Source organism: Equus caballus, chromosome 6, assembly GCF_041296265.1.
Source record: "Equus caballus isolate H_3958 breed thoroughbred chromosome 6, TB-T2T, whole genome shotgun sequence".
NCBI classification, from domain to species: domain Eukaryota; kingdom Metazoa; phylum Chordata; class Mammalia; order Perissodactyla; family Equidae; genus Equus; species Equus caballus.
Window position 1 is genome coordinate 62,605,356 of NC_091689.1, and position 19,229 is coordinate 62,624,584.

Consider the following 19,229-nt stretch of genomic DNA (forward strand, 5'->3'; position numbering starts at 1 on the left):
ACACCAATTATTGATTTTCAACTTTTAGGATTAACCAATACGCAAAGCACAGTAGGTATGTGTGTATACACACATTTATACATATACACACACGTATTATATATACTTAGAGTAAACATGCAGATAGAAATTGGCAGCTGAGAGTGAGAGAAGAAAGATGTCATCCTCATCTGACAAAGCAAATGTCAAGAGACACTAGTTATAGCTGATTGAATAAGAAAAGAGGTGTAAATAAACTAATTAAAGTTTAAAAGTATCTATTGGAAGAACTTAAATGATTTACATAGCTATACTGTGAGGCGACAGAGGGGGTGGAACAGGGGAGGATGCTGGGTTGCGAATAACAGAAATAAAGTAAATCTTCATGTTGTCAAGTTAATGATATTTACAGTTGATAGGTCAGAAATAGCACTATAATTATATTTCTGATAGAGAAGTAAATACTGAGAGGCTATTGAAAATAAAAACTTAAAAGATTATAAAGTGGCTCCTTCTGAGTAAAAGGACTGGGCACAGGACAGAGGACTGGGTCTAGATGACGGCTCTCACGACTCTCCTGTACTCTTTGGCCATGTGGCATATGTTATATTAACAAAAATGAAAACAAATATGCATATCAATCTATCTATAGACACAGCCTTCTCTAGATAGAAAGACAGCACGAATGGCTGAAATTCCATTATTGGGTAATCGCCAGGAGATGGATTAAAAACAGAAACACACGAGAATGCTTAAAGGATTTTAAAGTGGCTCCCTCTGAGTAAAGGGACAGATGCAGTTACCATCACTGTTCTTTTAGGTGAGGCCACCTACCTTCTCAAATGCAAGTTCTGCTTCCAGAAAGTACAAGAGAGTAAAGTCATCCTTGAAACTACTTCTTCGTATCTCCATATTCTCTCCTCTAATAATTTCTCTGAATGGCAAAACTGTATCCTGTCCAGTTGTGGTATATTTTATTTCACATGGCAAAATATTTGTCCCAAAACATTAGTCGGAGTTCAAGGAGTTAATGCATTTCCCTCTCAGGCTGAAATGCTACCTTAATTGCACGGTGTTTATTCTTGGCATTTCCAGTCTCCTAAAGAGACAAGGTTACTTTGCAATCTCTTTGTGTTCATGTGTGTGTGTGGGGTCTTGTTGAGAGGAGTAAAATGTTTCCAACTTACCACACTCAGAGAAAGAAATCATAAATCAGCAGGTCAGTCAGGTACTATTATTTCACCTTTAACATTATTATGTTTTCAATACAATAATTCAATGGATTTTGTTCTGCATAATAATTTATCAAGAATTACCAAAACTCTTAATGAGCTCAGAGAATTTTGGCTCCAATAAAATGAAACCTTTATCATAAATTGGTTGAGCCCATGACTGTAACTTAATCATTCAATTGTACATAAGTCAAGTTGTATTTTTACTTTGTAGGAATAAGTTCCCAGAGAAAGAAAACTCATTTTAAAACTTTGAGTCATTAAACCTTAAATGGTAGAATATCGGTGAAATAAAAATGAAGTGGGCCAATTCAGGAAACTTGGAATCCAGCCATCGTTCCACAAAATAGCAACTTATGAGACATGGGGAAAAATCTTCTAACCTTACTTGGTTTCAGTTTACAGATGTCAAAACAAGAGATAAAGGTTTTCTAAAAATCCCTTGTAGTTTTAAAATCATAAGAATTTGGAACACTGAACTTACAGTTTTCAGTGGCTACTGCCATGTAGATTATATGCTTTTTTTCCTAGAAATTCTCCTTTTGCTGGAAATATTAATTAAATTGTTCATCATCAGAAATATAGAAAGAACAAGTTTTTCTGTCTAATGACTTAGGCAAAAAATCTTAGCACTGTGTGCTCACTACATGCTAGGCATGATCCCATTTAATCTTCAGACTAACCAGGTATGATTTATGTATTTTAATTCCCATGTAATAGATGGGAATAATAAAACTCAGAGAGCTCAGGCAATTTTCCCAAGATCACACAGCAGATGAGGTATGAAGATGCAGAGACTGAAATTTGGGTAAGTCTAATTCTAGAGAACCTGCTCTCTCTCTTTTAATCATTTAATATAATTTGTATTTCACACAGTTAAATATAATTAGATTATTTATATATATAGATATAGATATATAATAGATTATATTATAAATAAATAAATATAATCTAAAGGATTATATTTAACCTAAAGAACCGAGCTCTCTCCTGCATACTACAGAATATACACTGTTCAAGAATAAAAGGAACAACACTTGTCCTTTGCTCTACTCTTAGCTCCAGACAGAATCAGTGTCCCAAAGCTACTGCTAGTCCTGCACACGCTTATCTGATGACTCAGAAACAATGACAGGGGTTATTAAATACCAATTCTTTGCCCTCAAGAGAACACAATGAACAACAGTTGGAAAAGTTTACCAGAAGGGGAAATCCAACAAATTTGTGGACTCTCTTACGAAAGTCCATTGAACTTTCAGTATGGGAATCATGACGGATATACATTTAAAAAGAAGTACAACATCTTTAAATTTGTCCTTAAAAATATCTTTAGTGGATTTCATACTAGAGCATGTTGTTGGATTGACTCTATTAGATGCTAATAGGCATCCTAAATTCCTCTGAGTATTATAGAACAAGGGTAGAAATTTAAAACTAGGACATGCTTGCCCCACACACGCCCAAAGTTACAGAAACCCTGTCTCATACAAAACTTCAAGATAAAAGGGAACTTGAGTTTCCAGGAACACTCAGTTTGTTGCTATTAAGGAAGTTAAGTAGAGGTCACTCATTCATTTACTTTAAAAAGTTTTGGTAACAGTGAATCAGGTCAAGATGAACCACTGGTTTAGGATCATTAATGGAAACATAAACCACCTAACTATCAGTATTAGAAGCAGGTTGATTTAATGTAAGAAAGATTTGTCAGGAAACAAAATTGCGAAAAGATGGGCACTGTAGCACAAGCAACAGAATAAAAGGAAAAAATGGTTACCCTCAAAAAAAATCTAGAAAGACATTTTTGTCTGAAACATTTATAAATTTCATCTCATGTATTAATGTCCATTAAAAGTTAAATAGATACAGTAAGTAGGAATGAAAAAATGTTCTATTTTTAAGGACAATAAAAATATTAAAGGAAAACACTGCCAAATTGTAGAAAAAGAAGACTGAAACTTCTTAGTATTCCTAAAATTAAGAGTAGACATGTTCTTGAGGGAAGATGAGATGTTTCTGGTATGATGACATGATTTTATTTGCGGGATGAACTAATTTAGGCTGTTGCGAATAACAGAAACTTTCTCAATTCTTCTTTTAATCCTAAAGAGTTATGTGGATAAACCTGGAAGAAAATTGTAACTCTGTAAAGTCTTTATAAGGAAGTAATTTAGATTGAGTTTTCAATCCAACTAGAATCACACAATTTTAGGGCTAAGGTTGCCTTTTAAAGAGAGAGTTCATAAAGAATTGATCCCAAGTGATTAAATAAAACTGGTTAATTTGCTAATTCTTATGGCATTTTCTCTTTGAATAAATACCTATAGAGTAAAACCTACCCTCACTCTTTTAATCTGAAGTTAAAAGAAGACAGAATTAACAGGCCAAGAGAAATTTTAAATAACCTGGGTCGTTAGTCGTCTGAATGTTCGTGTACACACACGTACAAACTCGTTCGTACATTTTTTAAACTGAATAACAGGTGCTTCAAATGGAATAAAGATGTCTAAATTAATCTCTCCTTTAAAGAGATCTTAGTAAAAGAATGAGGAAAATGTTGGGGAACATCATCCGGTCATTTAACATATCCATCAAGTGTGAAAATTTGTCCTGCTCTCTTATCCTATCAATCTAATCCACCTAGCATATTTCTCCAACCCAGCTGATGTATTATTGCATGCCTTTCCCAAGATTTGCATCAAGTTAATGTCTCGTGTAGTTATAATTGAAACAACAATTTTAAAGGCAGCCTTAATTGTAGACTAATAACATTGTAGTCTGTTATTCCATCAATAAAGGAACTGGAATGCATTGTTTTCTAAGGTGCAAAGCAACAATAGTGCAAAACATTTGAGAAAACGCAGTCAGGATGAATAATGTTAAATCGGTATGTTTATTTCTACAAAGTCTTCAAGCTCCACATTTAAGAAAGAAAAAAAAAGAGTAGATCAAATTCAAAATTTACTCCATAAGTATTTTCAGATATCAAAGAAAATTTAATCTATGGTAAATTCTTATGTGAGCATTTGATTCTGTAAGCCTCATTTAGTATGTATACTAAAATAAATTTTATAATGATATTTGTTATAAATTTGATTTGCCTTCCACTATAGCAAGTTCGATTTTTACTCTTCTTCCTCCTTGTCCTATGCTGCCAAGGAAAAGGAGGAAGTGGAAGGGAGAAGAAAAGGGAGAGAAAACATTAAATATATATATATGGTAAGGATTTATGTGGTGAAAAAAATGATCTGCTCTCCGTTTTTAATCTTCTATTTCTACACACACCACTACATCAGTGCTTCCCATAATTGTTGGAACGATCTCTCAATAGACTAATATAAATATATTGTAATTTTAGTAAGTCATTGTCAGACTGCCCCAAATTAACAATTTATAAAATATACTTTAGAACTATGCTTCTGGTTATGCTAGTAGCTGTGAAAATGGATTCCTATCAGATTGTCAGTCTTGGTCAGTACTTACTTGGCCTACAACATTCCCTAATTACCAGACTTTTCTTTAAATAATAGCCTGATAGGTTTTGACTCCATCAGTATCATTTATCTGTACTAACACTAGAAAGAGGACACACAAATGTAATATCTCAACATCTCTTAATATTGCCCCCAAATTACTATCAGTGTGGCATTACTTCCTGAAGGGACTATTGCATTTTTTTCACTCTGTGAACCAGTGGAGGCCAGCAGCTTAACATTTTTGATCAAATAGAAATTCTAAGCCTTTAAAATGCTCATAATCAGCAAAATTGCTATTAACAGTGATAAAACTTTCTTCTGATTCTAGTTCTATTAGTAACTAGTGGTGTGATTTTGGGCAAGTCACTAAACCCAGCCTTACATCTCTGGAATACGGTTTCTGAGTCATACCATTTCTAGGAGAGAAAATTTTTAAAACACTTTATTCTAAAAATGCTCTGACTTATAAATTATAGTACTCCATGCTCTGGAGTAAGAAATTCATCTATTTCAACATTCTGTTATTACAACAGAGCTTAAAAATCCACATTATGAATGTTCTGGTCATAATTGTGAAATAAAATTCCAAAAACAGTACCGAAGGTGGCTAAATTTAAATGGTCAGAACACACAGCTTATTAAGCCTTGCGCATATTTATGATATGGATTTAGATATATTTTTACAATTCTGTTTAACACAGGACTGTGTCAGTCTTACAAAAATTATAAACTTTAAAAACTATTGGTACCCTCATCAAATTACAAAGAAACCAAGTGACTTGCAAAGGGCCATACTGGGGATTACGGAATGGCATCTTATTTACAATGAGAAGTTACTGTAACAATTTTATTATCTCAGGTTTGCAATAATTAAAACCATCTAAAATGCAGATAACCTGGTATCATCACCTAAAACTGTATTCAAAGCTGGCATACTTAGACTGAACGTAAAATACAATGAACAGTTTTAAATCACTGAATTGAATAATCACACTCCAGATAGGCATAGATAGAGAAGATCACATTAGAAATGCGCTGCTCATAATTACAGTTAACGAAGGCAAAGACTCCTCTTTGGAACATCTCACTGATGTTTCTGTGTCTTCACTGAAGCTGAGACCAGCTTACTCAAATCTCATGTAGAACAAGATACCTAAACCCTGATTGGGTTATCCAATGCAGGGTAAAGAAATTAAGTGTACTTGACCCAATTAGATAAAATGGGATAAACTTTATTGTCAAAGACGTCTAAACATGATTGATACGTGAATGAAATAATTTTGACATGTTTGCTTCTGTCACTTATATTTACACCTTATAAAATATGTTGGATCCTCAAGATACAGCTTTCAAGAGAATGATGAATTTCTCCCCAGAAAAACTGACTTCTAATCTAAGAGTTGCTTTCAGATGGATGATGTTAGGTAGGGTTGGAGTCATAGCTCCACAAATTTGATTCCTTTTTTTGCTAGTCATAGCAACTGTGCATTGAGCACTTTCTATGTGTCTTGACACCATGCTGAAGTTCTCCATGCATGATTTCATTAAAGCCTCATAAATACTCTTTGAAATAAGCATTTCCAGAAAGATAAACAAATTTTGTCAAAGTTCATGCTGCTAGCAAGTGGTGGAGACAGGATATCCCTGGCAAGTTACTTTTTCCTTTTGTTATCAATACAGCTGCTTTCTTCCGCCTTTATCGATGCTTCTCATCATTGCAAATTTCCACATAAAAAAATACGGAGACTATAGAGCCCTCAGTTTTGGTTTCACCAGGCAATATCATGGTGAAATTTGACCTGAACACCAAATCATCACCTATTCTAACTTCTGCCTTTATCACACGTGCCTCTTGAGCATACAGTAAAACATTTCTCTCACCACTGCTCTCTAACTGAAATCCGCTGTACCTTTCTGCTGTGATTTTCCTGCACTTTTCCATTAAGAACATTCACAGGCACATTTTAAACAAGAAAGATTGGAGAAAATGAAACATTTCTAACATTTCTCTACAATAATTTCCATTCAGTTATAGGACGAAAATTACTGTCAGCTTGCATAGACTGAAGTTCCCCGACACAGTAAGGCCTGTGACAGAGCCACCATTTGCAAGATTCTCATGGTACAGGAGGCCACACGTCACGAATTAGGCTGAAAGTAATTTTTACTTTGGAGCTTATTTCAGTTAGGTCATCTAAGAATGAGAAATAAAATATAGTTTTTAATTGGAAGTAGGTATGAAATTATGATCTCTGACCTGGATCTGTTGCTGAAGCAAATTGATTTTGTGTTGTTGCTGCAGAAGCTGCTGCTGTTGTCTTGCAATCTGTGGAGAAATTGCACATGAAAAATTTAAAAGTATATTGTAGTCCCAGGGGGAAATTACCAATGTTCTGTTTCTCAAAGTTTGATTTGGCGCTGATTAAGATGACGAAAATAGATGTGCCTGTGCCCCTACGCGACCAGCAATTCATCCTTAAGTAGCATCAAACAAGACATTTAGTTTTCAGGAAGAGTTATGTTTCTTTTGGCCTAAAACAAATGAAGCCTAAGACACTACACCAGTGATCCAATCCAGTACGAAATGTTAGAATTTCAAAAATCCCTCTTCCTGGAAATATACTAAGAAGGTACTGCTTCTGACATTTTCAGCCCTTTTCTATGAAAGAGAGTATTGCATAAACAGGGGGTTGTTGTGACTAAGGTGCTCAGAGAAGCACCAAGTATTCTAAGATGCTGTATTCCTTAGTGAAGTTTTGGGGTTTTTGCTTGTTTGTTTGGTAAATACTGTCCTCATTTCTGCTTCCATAAACCCCTAAACTGCCAACTCCTCAACACACTCAATTCTGGTTTCTGCCCGCACTCTACTAAGTAATTCTTAATGAAGTTATCAGTCACTTCCATTTTTTAAATTCTGACACGGTATTTAGTTCTCACCATTTGACCTTTCATCAGAATTCAACACTCAAGTGCTTGCCCTTGATCCTGAACTGTCTTCCTTGGCTTCTATGACATCACAATTTCTTGCTTTTGCTCCTCCCTCTGAGTCTATTCCTTCTCAGCCACTTTCAATGGCTCTGTCCAGCCATTCAATGTTGTAGTTCTGTAAAGATCAATTTTAGACTCGATTCTTTTCCCTCTATACCTACTTTCATATGTATGTCAAGTGTTTATACATTTGTTTCTCTAGCCTAGACTTTTGCTTTAAGCTTCAGACTCATTTATCCAATGACATTCTCAAAGGTTCTTCAAATTTAACCGGTTCAAAACTAAACTCAGGACTTAGCCCTCAATGTGGTCATCTTAAGTGTTTTCTAAGCCAGACTAACACAATCACCCCGTTATTTGCTCTCATAGCATTTTCTACATACTTAATACTGTATCATATGTTATGATTCTATATTTCTGGGGTTTTTTTAAATTAATATCTTTGTCTTCTAGATAGAAATCCGTAAATACAGTGATGTTAGTGATGACGTATATTTTGCTCACCACTTGCACAAAGCCTGGTACAAAAGGAGCACAGAATGAATATTTGATGAAGAATGCATGAATTAACAGATGAGAAGAAAATTTTAAACACTTCATTTACATGATATAGGGTAGGAAGGCTTCTCATGAGAATGTAACTTATAACCTCAAGAAACTTATCACTCTTTTATAAACAAGCTCTAATTCTTATTCTCGTCATGCTCTAATCACTATTATTTCCATTACAAAAGTATATCCCTTAACCTTTGTATCAGAAAGCTAAAAATTCAGGAAAAAATTGACACATGCAGAGTCCATTACTATGAAGGAAAGTAAAGAAACTATGTGATGAGGATGAGTATACAAGGCTGCACAATGAATTTTTTATTTCCCTTATGGACATTGGTACAATTATGGTTATTTTAATGCTGTCATTTATCTTAGGAATATGTTTTTAAAAATTTCCTTCTTTTCCTGAAGAAAGGTAGGAAAGGAGATAACAGAAAAAGGAATATCACTCTTTTCCTTAAGTCTTGTTCTTTCCTCCCACATATCAATATTTCAGCTGATATTTAAATCCTTTTATCAGCACCTTAAGAATTTATCAAGAAAGTGACCACTTCCTACCCCTCCACACTTCCTCCTGCTCCGGGCCTCTGTTACCTCTTCCCTGGATTGTTGTTAATAGCCTCCTATTTGCTCTTTCTGCTTCTGCCCTCACTCCCTCCCTACAGCCTATTATAAACCAGCATCTGGAGAGATCCTTTTAAACATGAGTTGTGTCATGTTATTCATCTTTTCAAAACCCTCTGTCTCGCTCAGAGTAAAAGCCAGTGTCCTATAATGCCTGCAAGCCTCTATATGATTTGGCCTCCTGCTACCTCTGTGATTTCATCTCCTCTTCCCTTTGTCACTCCACTCTTCCCACACTCTTCTCCTAATTGCCTCTTGAACTCACGGAGGATGCTCCTACCTCCCAAGGATACTCCTGCCTCTGGGCCTCTGCACATACTTTCCCCTCCGCCTGGAACACTCTTTTCCTAGATAACAGCACTGCTCACTCCCTCATCTCCTACAAGTCGCTGCTCAAATGTTACCCTGTCAATGAGGTCTTCCCTGAGCACCCATTTTGAAAGGGCCTATCTCTCTACCTGGCATTCTTTGCTTTATTTTTCCCCATAATCTTTATGAACATATAATATATTTTACTTGTCTATATATTTTCTATCTCTTCCCAACTAGAATTCAAGATATGCGGGATTTGGGGGCTCTAGAAACCTGACCTGTAGCTATCAGGAAGGATCTTCTCTCAGGCCATGTAGACATTTTTGCATGGCATCTCTCCAGTACAGGGGAGAAATTCTGGAGGAAGCTAAGGATTCCTAAAGTTCCAAGGAGAATGTTAGAGAAAGTAAAAAATTCTAGAATCCTATGATAATATATGGGGATGGGTCAGAACATGAAAGAGGAAGAAAGGAACCTTGCTCTCCATTAGAGATGCTCAGATTTTTTAGGACAAGTGTACTCTCACACCTACCAAAGTAAGGATTCTCTACAAAGAAATATCTCCATCTGTGCTACAGTTTCAGAGGCTTCTAGGATTTTCTAGAATTCAGAAATTCTGAAGGTACTCAGAGTTATGAACAAGAAAAGAGTGCTTCTGCCCTCACCCCCTAGACTTTTATAAGCAAGTTTTTTTGCTTCTATAAGTAAGCATTTTGAACTGTTTTATCATATGGGTAAAGCCAGAGAAATATAGGCCATATCCAATAACAAGCCAAATATATCGCTAAGGAAACTGATGAGGCATTTCATTAAAAATAAAACTACCATCTTTCAAGCAGAGAAGAACCACCAAGTAGAGAAGAGTAAAATGAAAGAAAGGAGGTCTCCTCAAATGTAATCTGAGTATTTTCTTCACCTCTTTCAACTCTGCTAGTTTACACTTTGAGAGCTGTTTAGAAGGTTTGCAGTATTTGTGTGGACACACAAATATTCTTGACTAAATAATGGCCCTCTTCCACTTAGGATGGTGAGTGGACTGAGCCCAGAACATGGGATGGTAAAGGGAGTTAGGCCTGGAAAAGATATGCCATCTTTATATGTAAGCTCACCCTATGACACCTTCTATCTTCCCATTACTACCAATTTTTTTTTAAGTAATAGTTCTTACGCGTTGCCTCCATTTTTCCACTACATATCAATTCTTCTACATGTCAATTGCTATTGTCTGATCTATGCTAGGAAAAGTTCCATAGAAGCCACATGCTTAAAAGCCAACAATGAGAATCTAAGTGACAGATCTAGTAGTTTTTTGCTTCTGGACAAGTTCATTTTCCTTTCTCCACCAGTTGTATGTCAGCATCTCCCAAGGATCTACCCTTAGTTCCTTTCCATTTCCTCATGATATCAGCACAACTCTAACTTAAGGCCTGTAAACCTACCATTCCTCTGCATGAAACTCTGTGGCCCCAAATGTTAATGTGGTAGCCTCTTGTATGTCATTCAGATCTGAGTTTAATTGCCAGATTCAACTACCTAATCTAAGAAACACTGCCTGCCATACCAATCAATATTTATCAAGTTACTCTTCTTATACTTCTTTGAATTATTTATCACTATCTGAAATTATTTTGTAAATTTCTCTTTTCCTTTGTTAATTGTCTCTCTCTTTCCACTAGAATTTGTCTTTCTGGTTAATTGAGGTAGCCTCAGTAGTTAGCACAGTGCGTGACACACAAGAAGCTCTTGATTACTGTTTGTTGAATAAATGAATGGAACTCATCTATTCCAGTGGTTCAAATGACCGTCTCCATGTAGATAATCTAAGCAATTTAGCTCAGCTCTCTTTTCCAAATATTGATTGGAATTCTACCTGTCTTTCACATACCTCCAGATGGACCACCTGGCAACAGCTCTAATTCAACATAATAAAACCACCTGCTTTTCCAAATTTGCCCTCCTCCTCACTCGCCCTGTTACCCAGGCTCAACACCTTTTGCCCACTCAAAAAATTCAACTAACCATAACTCTTCCATCTTTGTATTCCTTTCTTCTCTTTTTCCATGGTCATCACACTATGTAGTTTAGATTCTCACTCCTTCATATTTAAATTATTATAATAGCCTCCTAACCAAACTTCCTGCCCCATAATTGGAAATTTACTTCACTGTTGAATCCTACCCAGTCTTCAAAGCTCATACCAAGCGCTCATTTAATGAAAGCTTTCATAATGTCCTTGACTGGAAATGTTCTCTTGACTCTCTGTGCTTCTTTTTTGGTATTTCTCTCATGACCTATCAAAATTTCACCTTGATTATAATTACTTCCATGGTACATACCACTAAAGCAGTTGATAAACTTTTTTAGATCAGACTTTTTTGTCTGTTTTGGTGTTTTGCCTTTTTATTTACCTATGTGCTGCAGGTGGGGAAAGGCTTCTATTGATCTTTGTGCCCCTTGGAGAGTGACCTATAAAATAGCAGGCAAAACAATGCCTGAGGAATTTGACTGTGTTTCTAGTTCTTACTCACCTGTTCTTGCTGCTGCTTGGCCAGCTCCATCTGCTGACGCTGTTTCTCAATCTGAGATGCAGCCAGTTTCTTCTGCTCATCATGGGCAGCCAACAGCTGCTCTCGTAGACTGGTCAGCTGATTGATCATACCCATGAGCTGCCTCTCCTTCTCAGCTAGGCTTTCAGGAGTCCCTGAAAATAATACGGCAAGAAAACATACAAGAAAAGAGAAAGGAGAAGAGTGATTTTTCAATGGCAATGACTCCGTTGTATACAGAAGTATTCCACATATAAGGTTCAACACACAAACAAACATATACCTCCATTCTTTTAGATTTTAACTCAACAGTAAAAAGTGATGCCTATTTACCCATTACAAAGTATCGGAATGAACAAACATTTTGATTGCTTTTTATTCATGACAAATAATAATCTATAGCTTTTTTCCCTTTTATTTTATGAGTAAATAAAAAATTGTTTGCTGAGCATCCACTATTTCTATTGTTCTATGCTTGGGCCTGATGGAAATAAAAAGAAGTCTACAGCATAGTTCCTGGGGCTAAGTAGTTTTTTATCAAAGTTAAGAGACAAAACAAAAACATTAAAATTTAATAACCATAATTATTAAGAGATCAAGATAGTATTATCAGTGATATAATTCTCCTTTTCTTAAGAAAGAGTCTTGAAGAATCAGAACTAATTCTGCATTAAAAAGGGGAAAATAACTATTAGTCAATCAAGTTTTAGACTGTTTGTTTATATGCCACCCAGAGGCTGTCTTCAAAAATAGAATGTAGCTGGCACAGAAAACACGCAAGTTTGAGAATACAAGTTTAGGCTATCATGAAATAATGAAATGTGGTTAGAAAACTAACAGGGCATATTGTGACCACCCAACATTATAAAAATTCAAGAGTTGGAGGAGTCATGGCAGTCATTTAAAATAAATAGCATGAACAAGATATTTAAAACATGCCAGTGAGTCTTCTTAGCCAAGTTAAAATATTTATTTGATACATCAGAAATGTGAGCAGTTCATTGAAACAGAAACAATATCACTTTTAATTGTTCTTTTAAAATTCACCAGATAGATAAGACCCCTATGGTAAAGTACTAGCAGTAGGAGAGAACATACTTTGTAATTACAATTTTCACTTCAAACCATAAGATGTTAAGCACTATTTTCATAATGCATTTGCCACCTGCATATGTAGTTTGATAGAATGATATGTTATAACTCAGTCACCTTTCCCCATCCCACTGCATTCCTCCCTACCAATTTATGCTGAAAAAGCATATGCTTTTTTAGGAAGTAGTAGCTATAGTTAGTGGCTTATAATTTTCAGGTGCCCATTTGGAATAGAAATAAAGTTTCTAATGTAATTTACATAGGCTAGAGAACAAACACCCAGAAACGAAATTATGAGTGAATACAAGGCAGGAATCATGCCTTATATTCCTTCTTATTATCAACAGCTAGCCTTATTCAGGGCAGGGGCTCAATAAATTGTTGCCAATAATTTATTATGCCTCAGATATTTGGATTCCGTCAAACAGAAGAACATTTACTGTAAGAATAATAACTGTCTATTATGATTAGAATTCTAATATTAAATAATCTATACTGGGAAGATGTTTTATGAAAATATTCAAATGATGGTAAACTGTGCATCTTCATACATCATCAGTAGAGGAGTAAACTGTTATCGCATTTCTAGGAATACACACTCGGAAAAGTAACACATGTCATGTCTTGTAATCCTCATAACCTCCAAGGGAGTAATTTCAATTCTAAAAATCTAGCCCAAGAAAATTGCAGGAAATGAAGATGAGCATTAATAAATAATTAAATAAAATACTAGCAATAACCTAAATGTCAAATGAGAATAATCAAATAATTATGGGAGAGTCATATGGTACAGTAGTTTGCATCCATGAAAAAGTATTTTTTAAGACTATTTATTGATAATGTGAGCTTATTTATGGTATAAAGCTAGGTAAAAAGTTGGATAGAAATAAAACACTTGTATAAACACCACAATGCATGCACATATCTATATTTCTAGAAAAAAAGACTGGAATAAAATTTGTCTATATATTAATAGTAGCTATATCTAGGTAGTAAGATTATAGGTCATTTTAATGTTTTCTTCATATTTTTATATTTAGAAAATTTTCTACAATGAATTATTACTATTATTACTTACATACTCATAAAAATATATTTCATGTAAATATGTGGAAGTATAATTTCTAAAAGCTTAAGGTGGCATTTCCCATTTTAATAACTGATATAACACCAATGTATAAAGAAATATACTTATTTGATGATGAGTATAAACAAATATCATTTTGGCATTTAGTATATGAAAGATTAACAGAATCCTTTTGTCTTCACTTAGTCACATAGACATAAACAGATTTACATGAAATTTAACACAAATCTAATTTTACAGTCCATATTCAATTCAAACTTTCTGAACCTTTAGCCCACTTCCCCTCATCTTGACCTTCTCACATGACTTCTCAGACACAACTCTGTTTCAACTCCTACTTAGCTAACCTTTCTTCTCAATCTTTTCCACTGGTTCTTCCTCTTCTGCCCACTCACAAATGCTCATATTTTCCCCAGTCCCATCCTTTGCCTTTTTCTGGCCTTGAGCTAACTAACATGATTCAATTCCTAAATTCTGTATTTTTTCTAAGACATATACTTTACATATTATAAACTCTCTGAGTTTTACAATAGATGCTGTCTCAGAGTCAATGAAATATTAAGGTACATGCCAACCCTAAGCTTGTCCTCCAGCCCTCATAACTTATTTCTAGATGTAGGATAGACATCCCTGAGTGTAGATCTCAGTATAAAAATTTAACACGTATAAGGCGGAACTCTCCATTTTCCTCCAATTTTAAAGCATAATCACTCAATCAACTTTCTAAGCTAGAAATATTAATCATTCTCAATTCTCTTCTCAAATACCCATTCCTGTATCTATTATATCAACAAACAATGATAATATTTCCTCAAAACAGCTTTGTTTTGTTTTTTCTAATGTAATTAAATTTTTTTCAATATTATGGTCACATGAATAAGTAATCAGTAATTATAAAATGGTATAGAGTGAAATATCTCCTCTCAACACTGTCCTTCAAAGGAACTCACCATTATTATTTTCCTGTATATCCTACTTTTGTTAATAAAGATTTAAGCATATACCAGAATATTTCTGTATTAGTTTACCAGAGCTGCTGCAACAAAATACCAGAGATTGGGTGGCTTTAACAACAGAAATTTAAATTTATTGGCTAGAAGTCCAAGATCAAGGTGTCAGCAGGGTTGGTTTCTTCTGAGGGCTGTGAGGGAAGGATCTATTCTAGACCTTTCTCCTTGGCTTGTAAATGGCCATCTTTTCTCTGTGTCTTCATATCATCTCTCTATACACGTTTGTGTCTACATTTTCTTTTCTTATAAGGACACTGGTCATATTAGGTTAGGGTCCACCCTAAAGACCTCATTTTAACTTAATTAACTCTGTAGAGATCCTATCTTCAAGCACAGTCACATTCTGAGGTACGAGGGATTAGAAATTCAACATACGAGTTTTGGGTGGACACAATTCAACCCATAACAATTTCTTTTGCATAAATGACAACATAACATAGATACTGCTGTACAGTACCTAGGGAGAGCTCTTGTTCCAGCTTCCCTTCCCCACCTTCACTGCCATTCTTATCATCTTTTGCAAAACTTGTTGTAGCAAACTTCAATAGAATTTGCTGACATTAACTCTTCCCTCTACACATCTATCCTCTAAGCTGGTACCAAAATTATCCTCCTAGAAAACAAATCTAGTCATATAACTTCCTCTGTTTAAACACTTCTACTTCTTCCCCATTGTCTTCAGAATAAAATGTCAACACATTCTTAAGAATGAATGAGGTCTTTTCAAACATGACCCATTTTTCCCACTTCCATTGTGCATCCTAAATTCTAGCCACACTGAATTTTTTACCATCCCCCTCAAATGCCACCCTTCACAAGTGCCTGGCCCAGGTCATTTCCTCCCCAAACACCCATTCCTCATGTTCCAGCTAAAGTGTCTTGTTCTTGATGACTCTTTTCCTAATTCCCACTGATAACAGTTGATGTTTTCTTTGGGAATCCATACAATATACATCTTTATTATAGTACTTAATCATTATATTGAATTATTCTTATTTTCACATTTGTCTCCTAAGTCAGCAGAGATAGCTGTGACAGCAACACTTGTAAATTACCAACTTTGATATTCACATCACCTACTATAGGACCTGGCATATAGCAAATCATCTAAAACTGTTTAATGAATGATTTAAAGAATAAAGCCCCTTCCCTTTAAACGACGCTGAAGTTTAGGCATGCGATATAGCCAAGAGAAATGAGATGTTTTATCTTATATGACTTGCATAGCAGTCCTGGGTTTAGCTTAGGAGAGTTGAGCCAAGGAACCTAAGCTTTTGCAAAAGAAATTTTCCTCATTTTTATAAAAGTCCTAAACTAAGTTGAAGGACCAAGCCCTAGGGGCCATCTCTAAATTATCATGTTCTTCATAATTATCTCCCAGTGGTTGAGGAGGGTCTACAAACATTGAAGAAACTGGTAATAGTCACAAAACATCCAAGACTTAAAAAAAAAAGGAAATTAATTCGATCATTGGAAAATCAGAGCCCCACCAAATAAAAGGAGCAGCTACTGTTTCTTCACTTAGATTCAGATTCTTAAGATTCATACAAGTATATAACACCACGCGGACATGGTCGTGTATGTATGGTCTAGCTCCATCAGATTCAGATAGCTAATGGTAGAGTCCATGTGTGTGTGTGTGTGTCATTGATAGGAATTAATTTTCATGTTTCAGTTATTTTCACTCTTGTATGTTTTACTCTATGCTAGTCCTGCTTCGATCCCCTTAGACTGAAGGATTACTTAAGTAAAAGACAGAAATAGTCTATCTTTCAGTTCTTCCTACTGTCTAATAACTACAGGCATGGTTATCATTTGAGTGATTCTTATAGTTTTGTAGGTTCCACAGAAGATGTGTAGGTCAGAACATTCCTTAATGTAATGTGACAGAAGTCATGAAGGAAGGGAACCAGCTTCAGTGATCCCCATCTCAGTAAGAGATATCACCATGCACACATTGCTTAGATTCTTTTGTCTACCTGATCTTCCATATCCAATTCTTTGGGAATCCTATCAACTCTAGGACACATTATAAATTAGTCCATGTATTTTTGTTTCCACTAATACCTCTTAATCCAGGCTACTACCATCTCTTGATTTGACTGCTACAATAGTTTCCAACCATTCTACCTGTTTCCACCTCTTTTCCTACAAATACCCATTCTCCAAACAGAAGTTCAGGGTGATCCATTTAGAAAGGTCTATCAGATCATGTCACATGCCTGTATAAAACCATTCCATAGCTTTATATTGCACATAGAGTAAAATCCAAACCCCCTACCCTTACAAAGCCCTGAATGACCAGGCCCTTGCTGCTGCTGCTTCTCCTCCTACTTTCTCTTTTGCCAAAATGCTTCAGTCACGTGGCCTTCTTTGAGTTCCTCTAATACCAATATGCAAACTTTCTCCTAGCTTAAAGTCTTGGCAATCCAAATATTCACCTCTGGAAAACTTTTACCCTACATCAGTGTTTCTCAATCTTGGCACTGTTGACATTTGGGGGCAGACAATTCTTTTTCTGAGGAGCTGTGCCATGTAGATGCTGGTAGCACTCCTTGCCAAGTTATATCACTCAAAAATGTCTCCAGACATTGCCAGATTTCCTATGGTAGAGAACCACTTCAAATGACCAGCTTTCTTCTTTCATTCATTCAGCATATACCCACAGAGTTCCTCCTATGTGCTTCACATTAGTCTAGGTGTTGGGGATACTACAGTCTACAAGCTAGACAAGACTGTCTGCTTCAGAGCTTACATTTAAATGGAAGAGATAATAAATAAATAACCAACCAACTCAGATACATTCAGACTGTAGTAACTTAAATGCCAACTCCTCAGAGTGCTTTCTCTGAACAGCAAATTCATAGAAGCCATCATCTCACTTTCTACAACATCACTCAATTTTTACCCTGTTCATAGTAATTAGCACCATATGCTGTATTGTTATTGACATAGTAATTTATTTATTGAAAATCCCAGTAGAGAATAAGCTTCATGACAGCACAATACTAGCTTGTTTTGTTCAATACTGGATCACCAGCATCTATAGAGTAATGCCCAGCACATAGTAGACACCCAATAACCACTCGTTAAATGAATAAAATAAACAAACTTTGTAAGAATAGAGAAAAGTCCTTGATTGACTGATAACATACAATTCTATGCACAAGGATAACCCTCATCACGATTAATTAAATTAAGGGTGGTCTCAAATACATTTGAAATAACAAGAAAAAAATCTATAGAAACTGCCATTTCCCAATAATGTTTTATTCCACTCAAAAGAAATAGATACATGGCTTGAAATTAAATAATCAAAATCAAAGTAAATTATTGGGAGTTATTATCCAAATAAGGAAAGGTATAAGGAAGGAAGAATCACTCAAGAAAGGAAAAGTCCTAGAATTTTGAGGCTAAAAGCAAACTAGAGATTATATTTCTTCCCTCAGAAAAATTACTATACATTTACTTCTTTGTTTCAAAGCAACAGTCAATCTTTGCCAGGATTTTTTTTCTTTTATTGTTGGTGTTTTTAGACTATTATTCGTGTTCTAATTTGGATAGGACTTTGTTTTACTTTTTTTTAATGGAAATGTGGCTTTCAACTGGTATTCCACTTGAAGGACCTAACGTTGTAGCGTTGTCTTTAAAAATTCTGCCTAATGAAAGAGCCTTTACTAGACTGTAAGCTCCAGAGGGGCAGAAATTTTATATTCACTACCATTCTATCTGCAGAACATAGCACATGGCAAGACAGATAGCAGTACTTGTTCAACAACTGAAAACATAATGAATAAAAACTAACAAGTCTTTCTAAATTTACAACTAAAGCTTCTTTCAACAGCTGTCTTAACAAGAGAGAAAAGGCAGAGCCCCTCATAAAGAGGTATGAATGATATTGTTCCAGTTCCTCAAAGAAGCGTTTGTTAAGTCATCCAACTTACAAACATCTGTGAACTGTTTTTTCTTTCATTAAGAACAGATTTAATCAAACTTTGATAAAATTTAGCTACATATCCTTTACTGCAATACAGATACCTTTATAAGTTGGAATCAGTTGAAATTATATATGGCATACTATCATTTATTACATGACAGTATAAATTAATTGATATTCTATTGTACATTGCTAATACTATAAATATTCTTCTTCTTGATTTCCATAATTTATTTTGAAAGAACCGTGTTTTTCTTTTCGCTTCAATATATTAAAAGGTGATCTTTACCTTGGACTTAAATATATCTACTATAGAAAGCTTTCATTCTTAAGGGCGACTACCACTAGCGTGAAACTGAACATTTGACAAGTAGCTATGGTCTTTACCATTGTTATC

The 19,229-nt window shown here is 35.1% G+C and overlaps 1 protein-coding gene across 44 annotated transcripts in view; it reads right to left on the reverse strand.

Annotated features, from left to right (window-relative positions):
- SOX5 (SRY-box transcription factor 5) overlaps positions 1–19,229 on the reverse strand; it is a 949,864-nt gene that overhangs the window by 185,634 nt on the left and 745,001 nt on the right. For 40 of the 44 annotated variants that reach the window (XM_070271071.1, XM_070271064.1, XM_070271055.1 and 37 more), the window contains 2 exons: positions 11,689–11,861; positions 6,942–7,010 (listed from right to left, as the gene is read on the reverse strand). In XM_070271071.1, coding sequence (XP_070127172.1) covers positions 6,942–7,010; positions 11,689–11,861 — 242 coding nt within the window. Of the gene's footprint in view, positions 1–6,941; positions 7,011–7,621; positions 7,788–9,438; positions 9,569–11,688; positions 11,862–19,229 lie in introns of those variants that run through there. The other 4 variants (XM_014740662.3, XM_005610979.4, XM_023644089.2 and 1 more) reach the window with 3 other exon arrangements.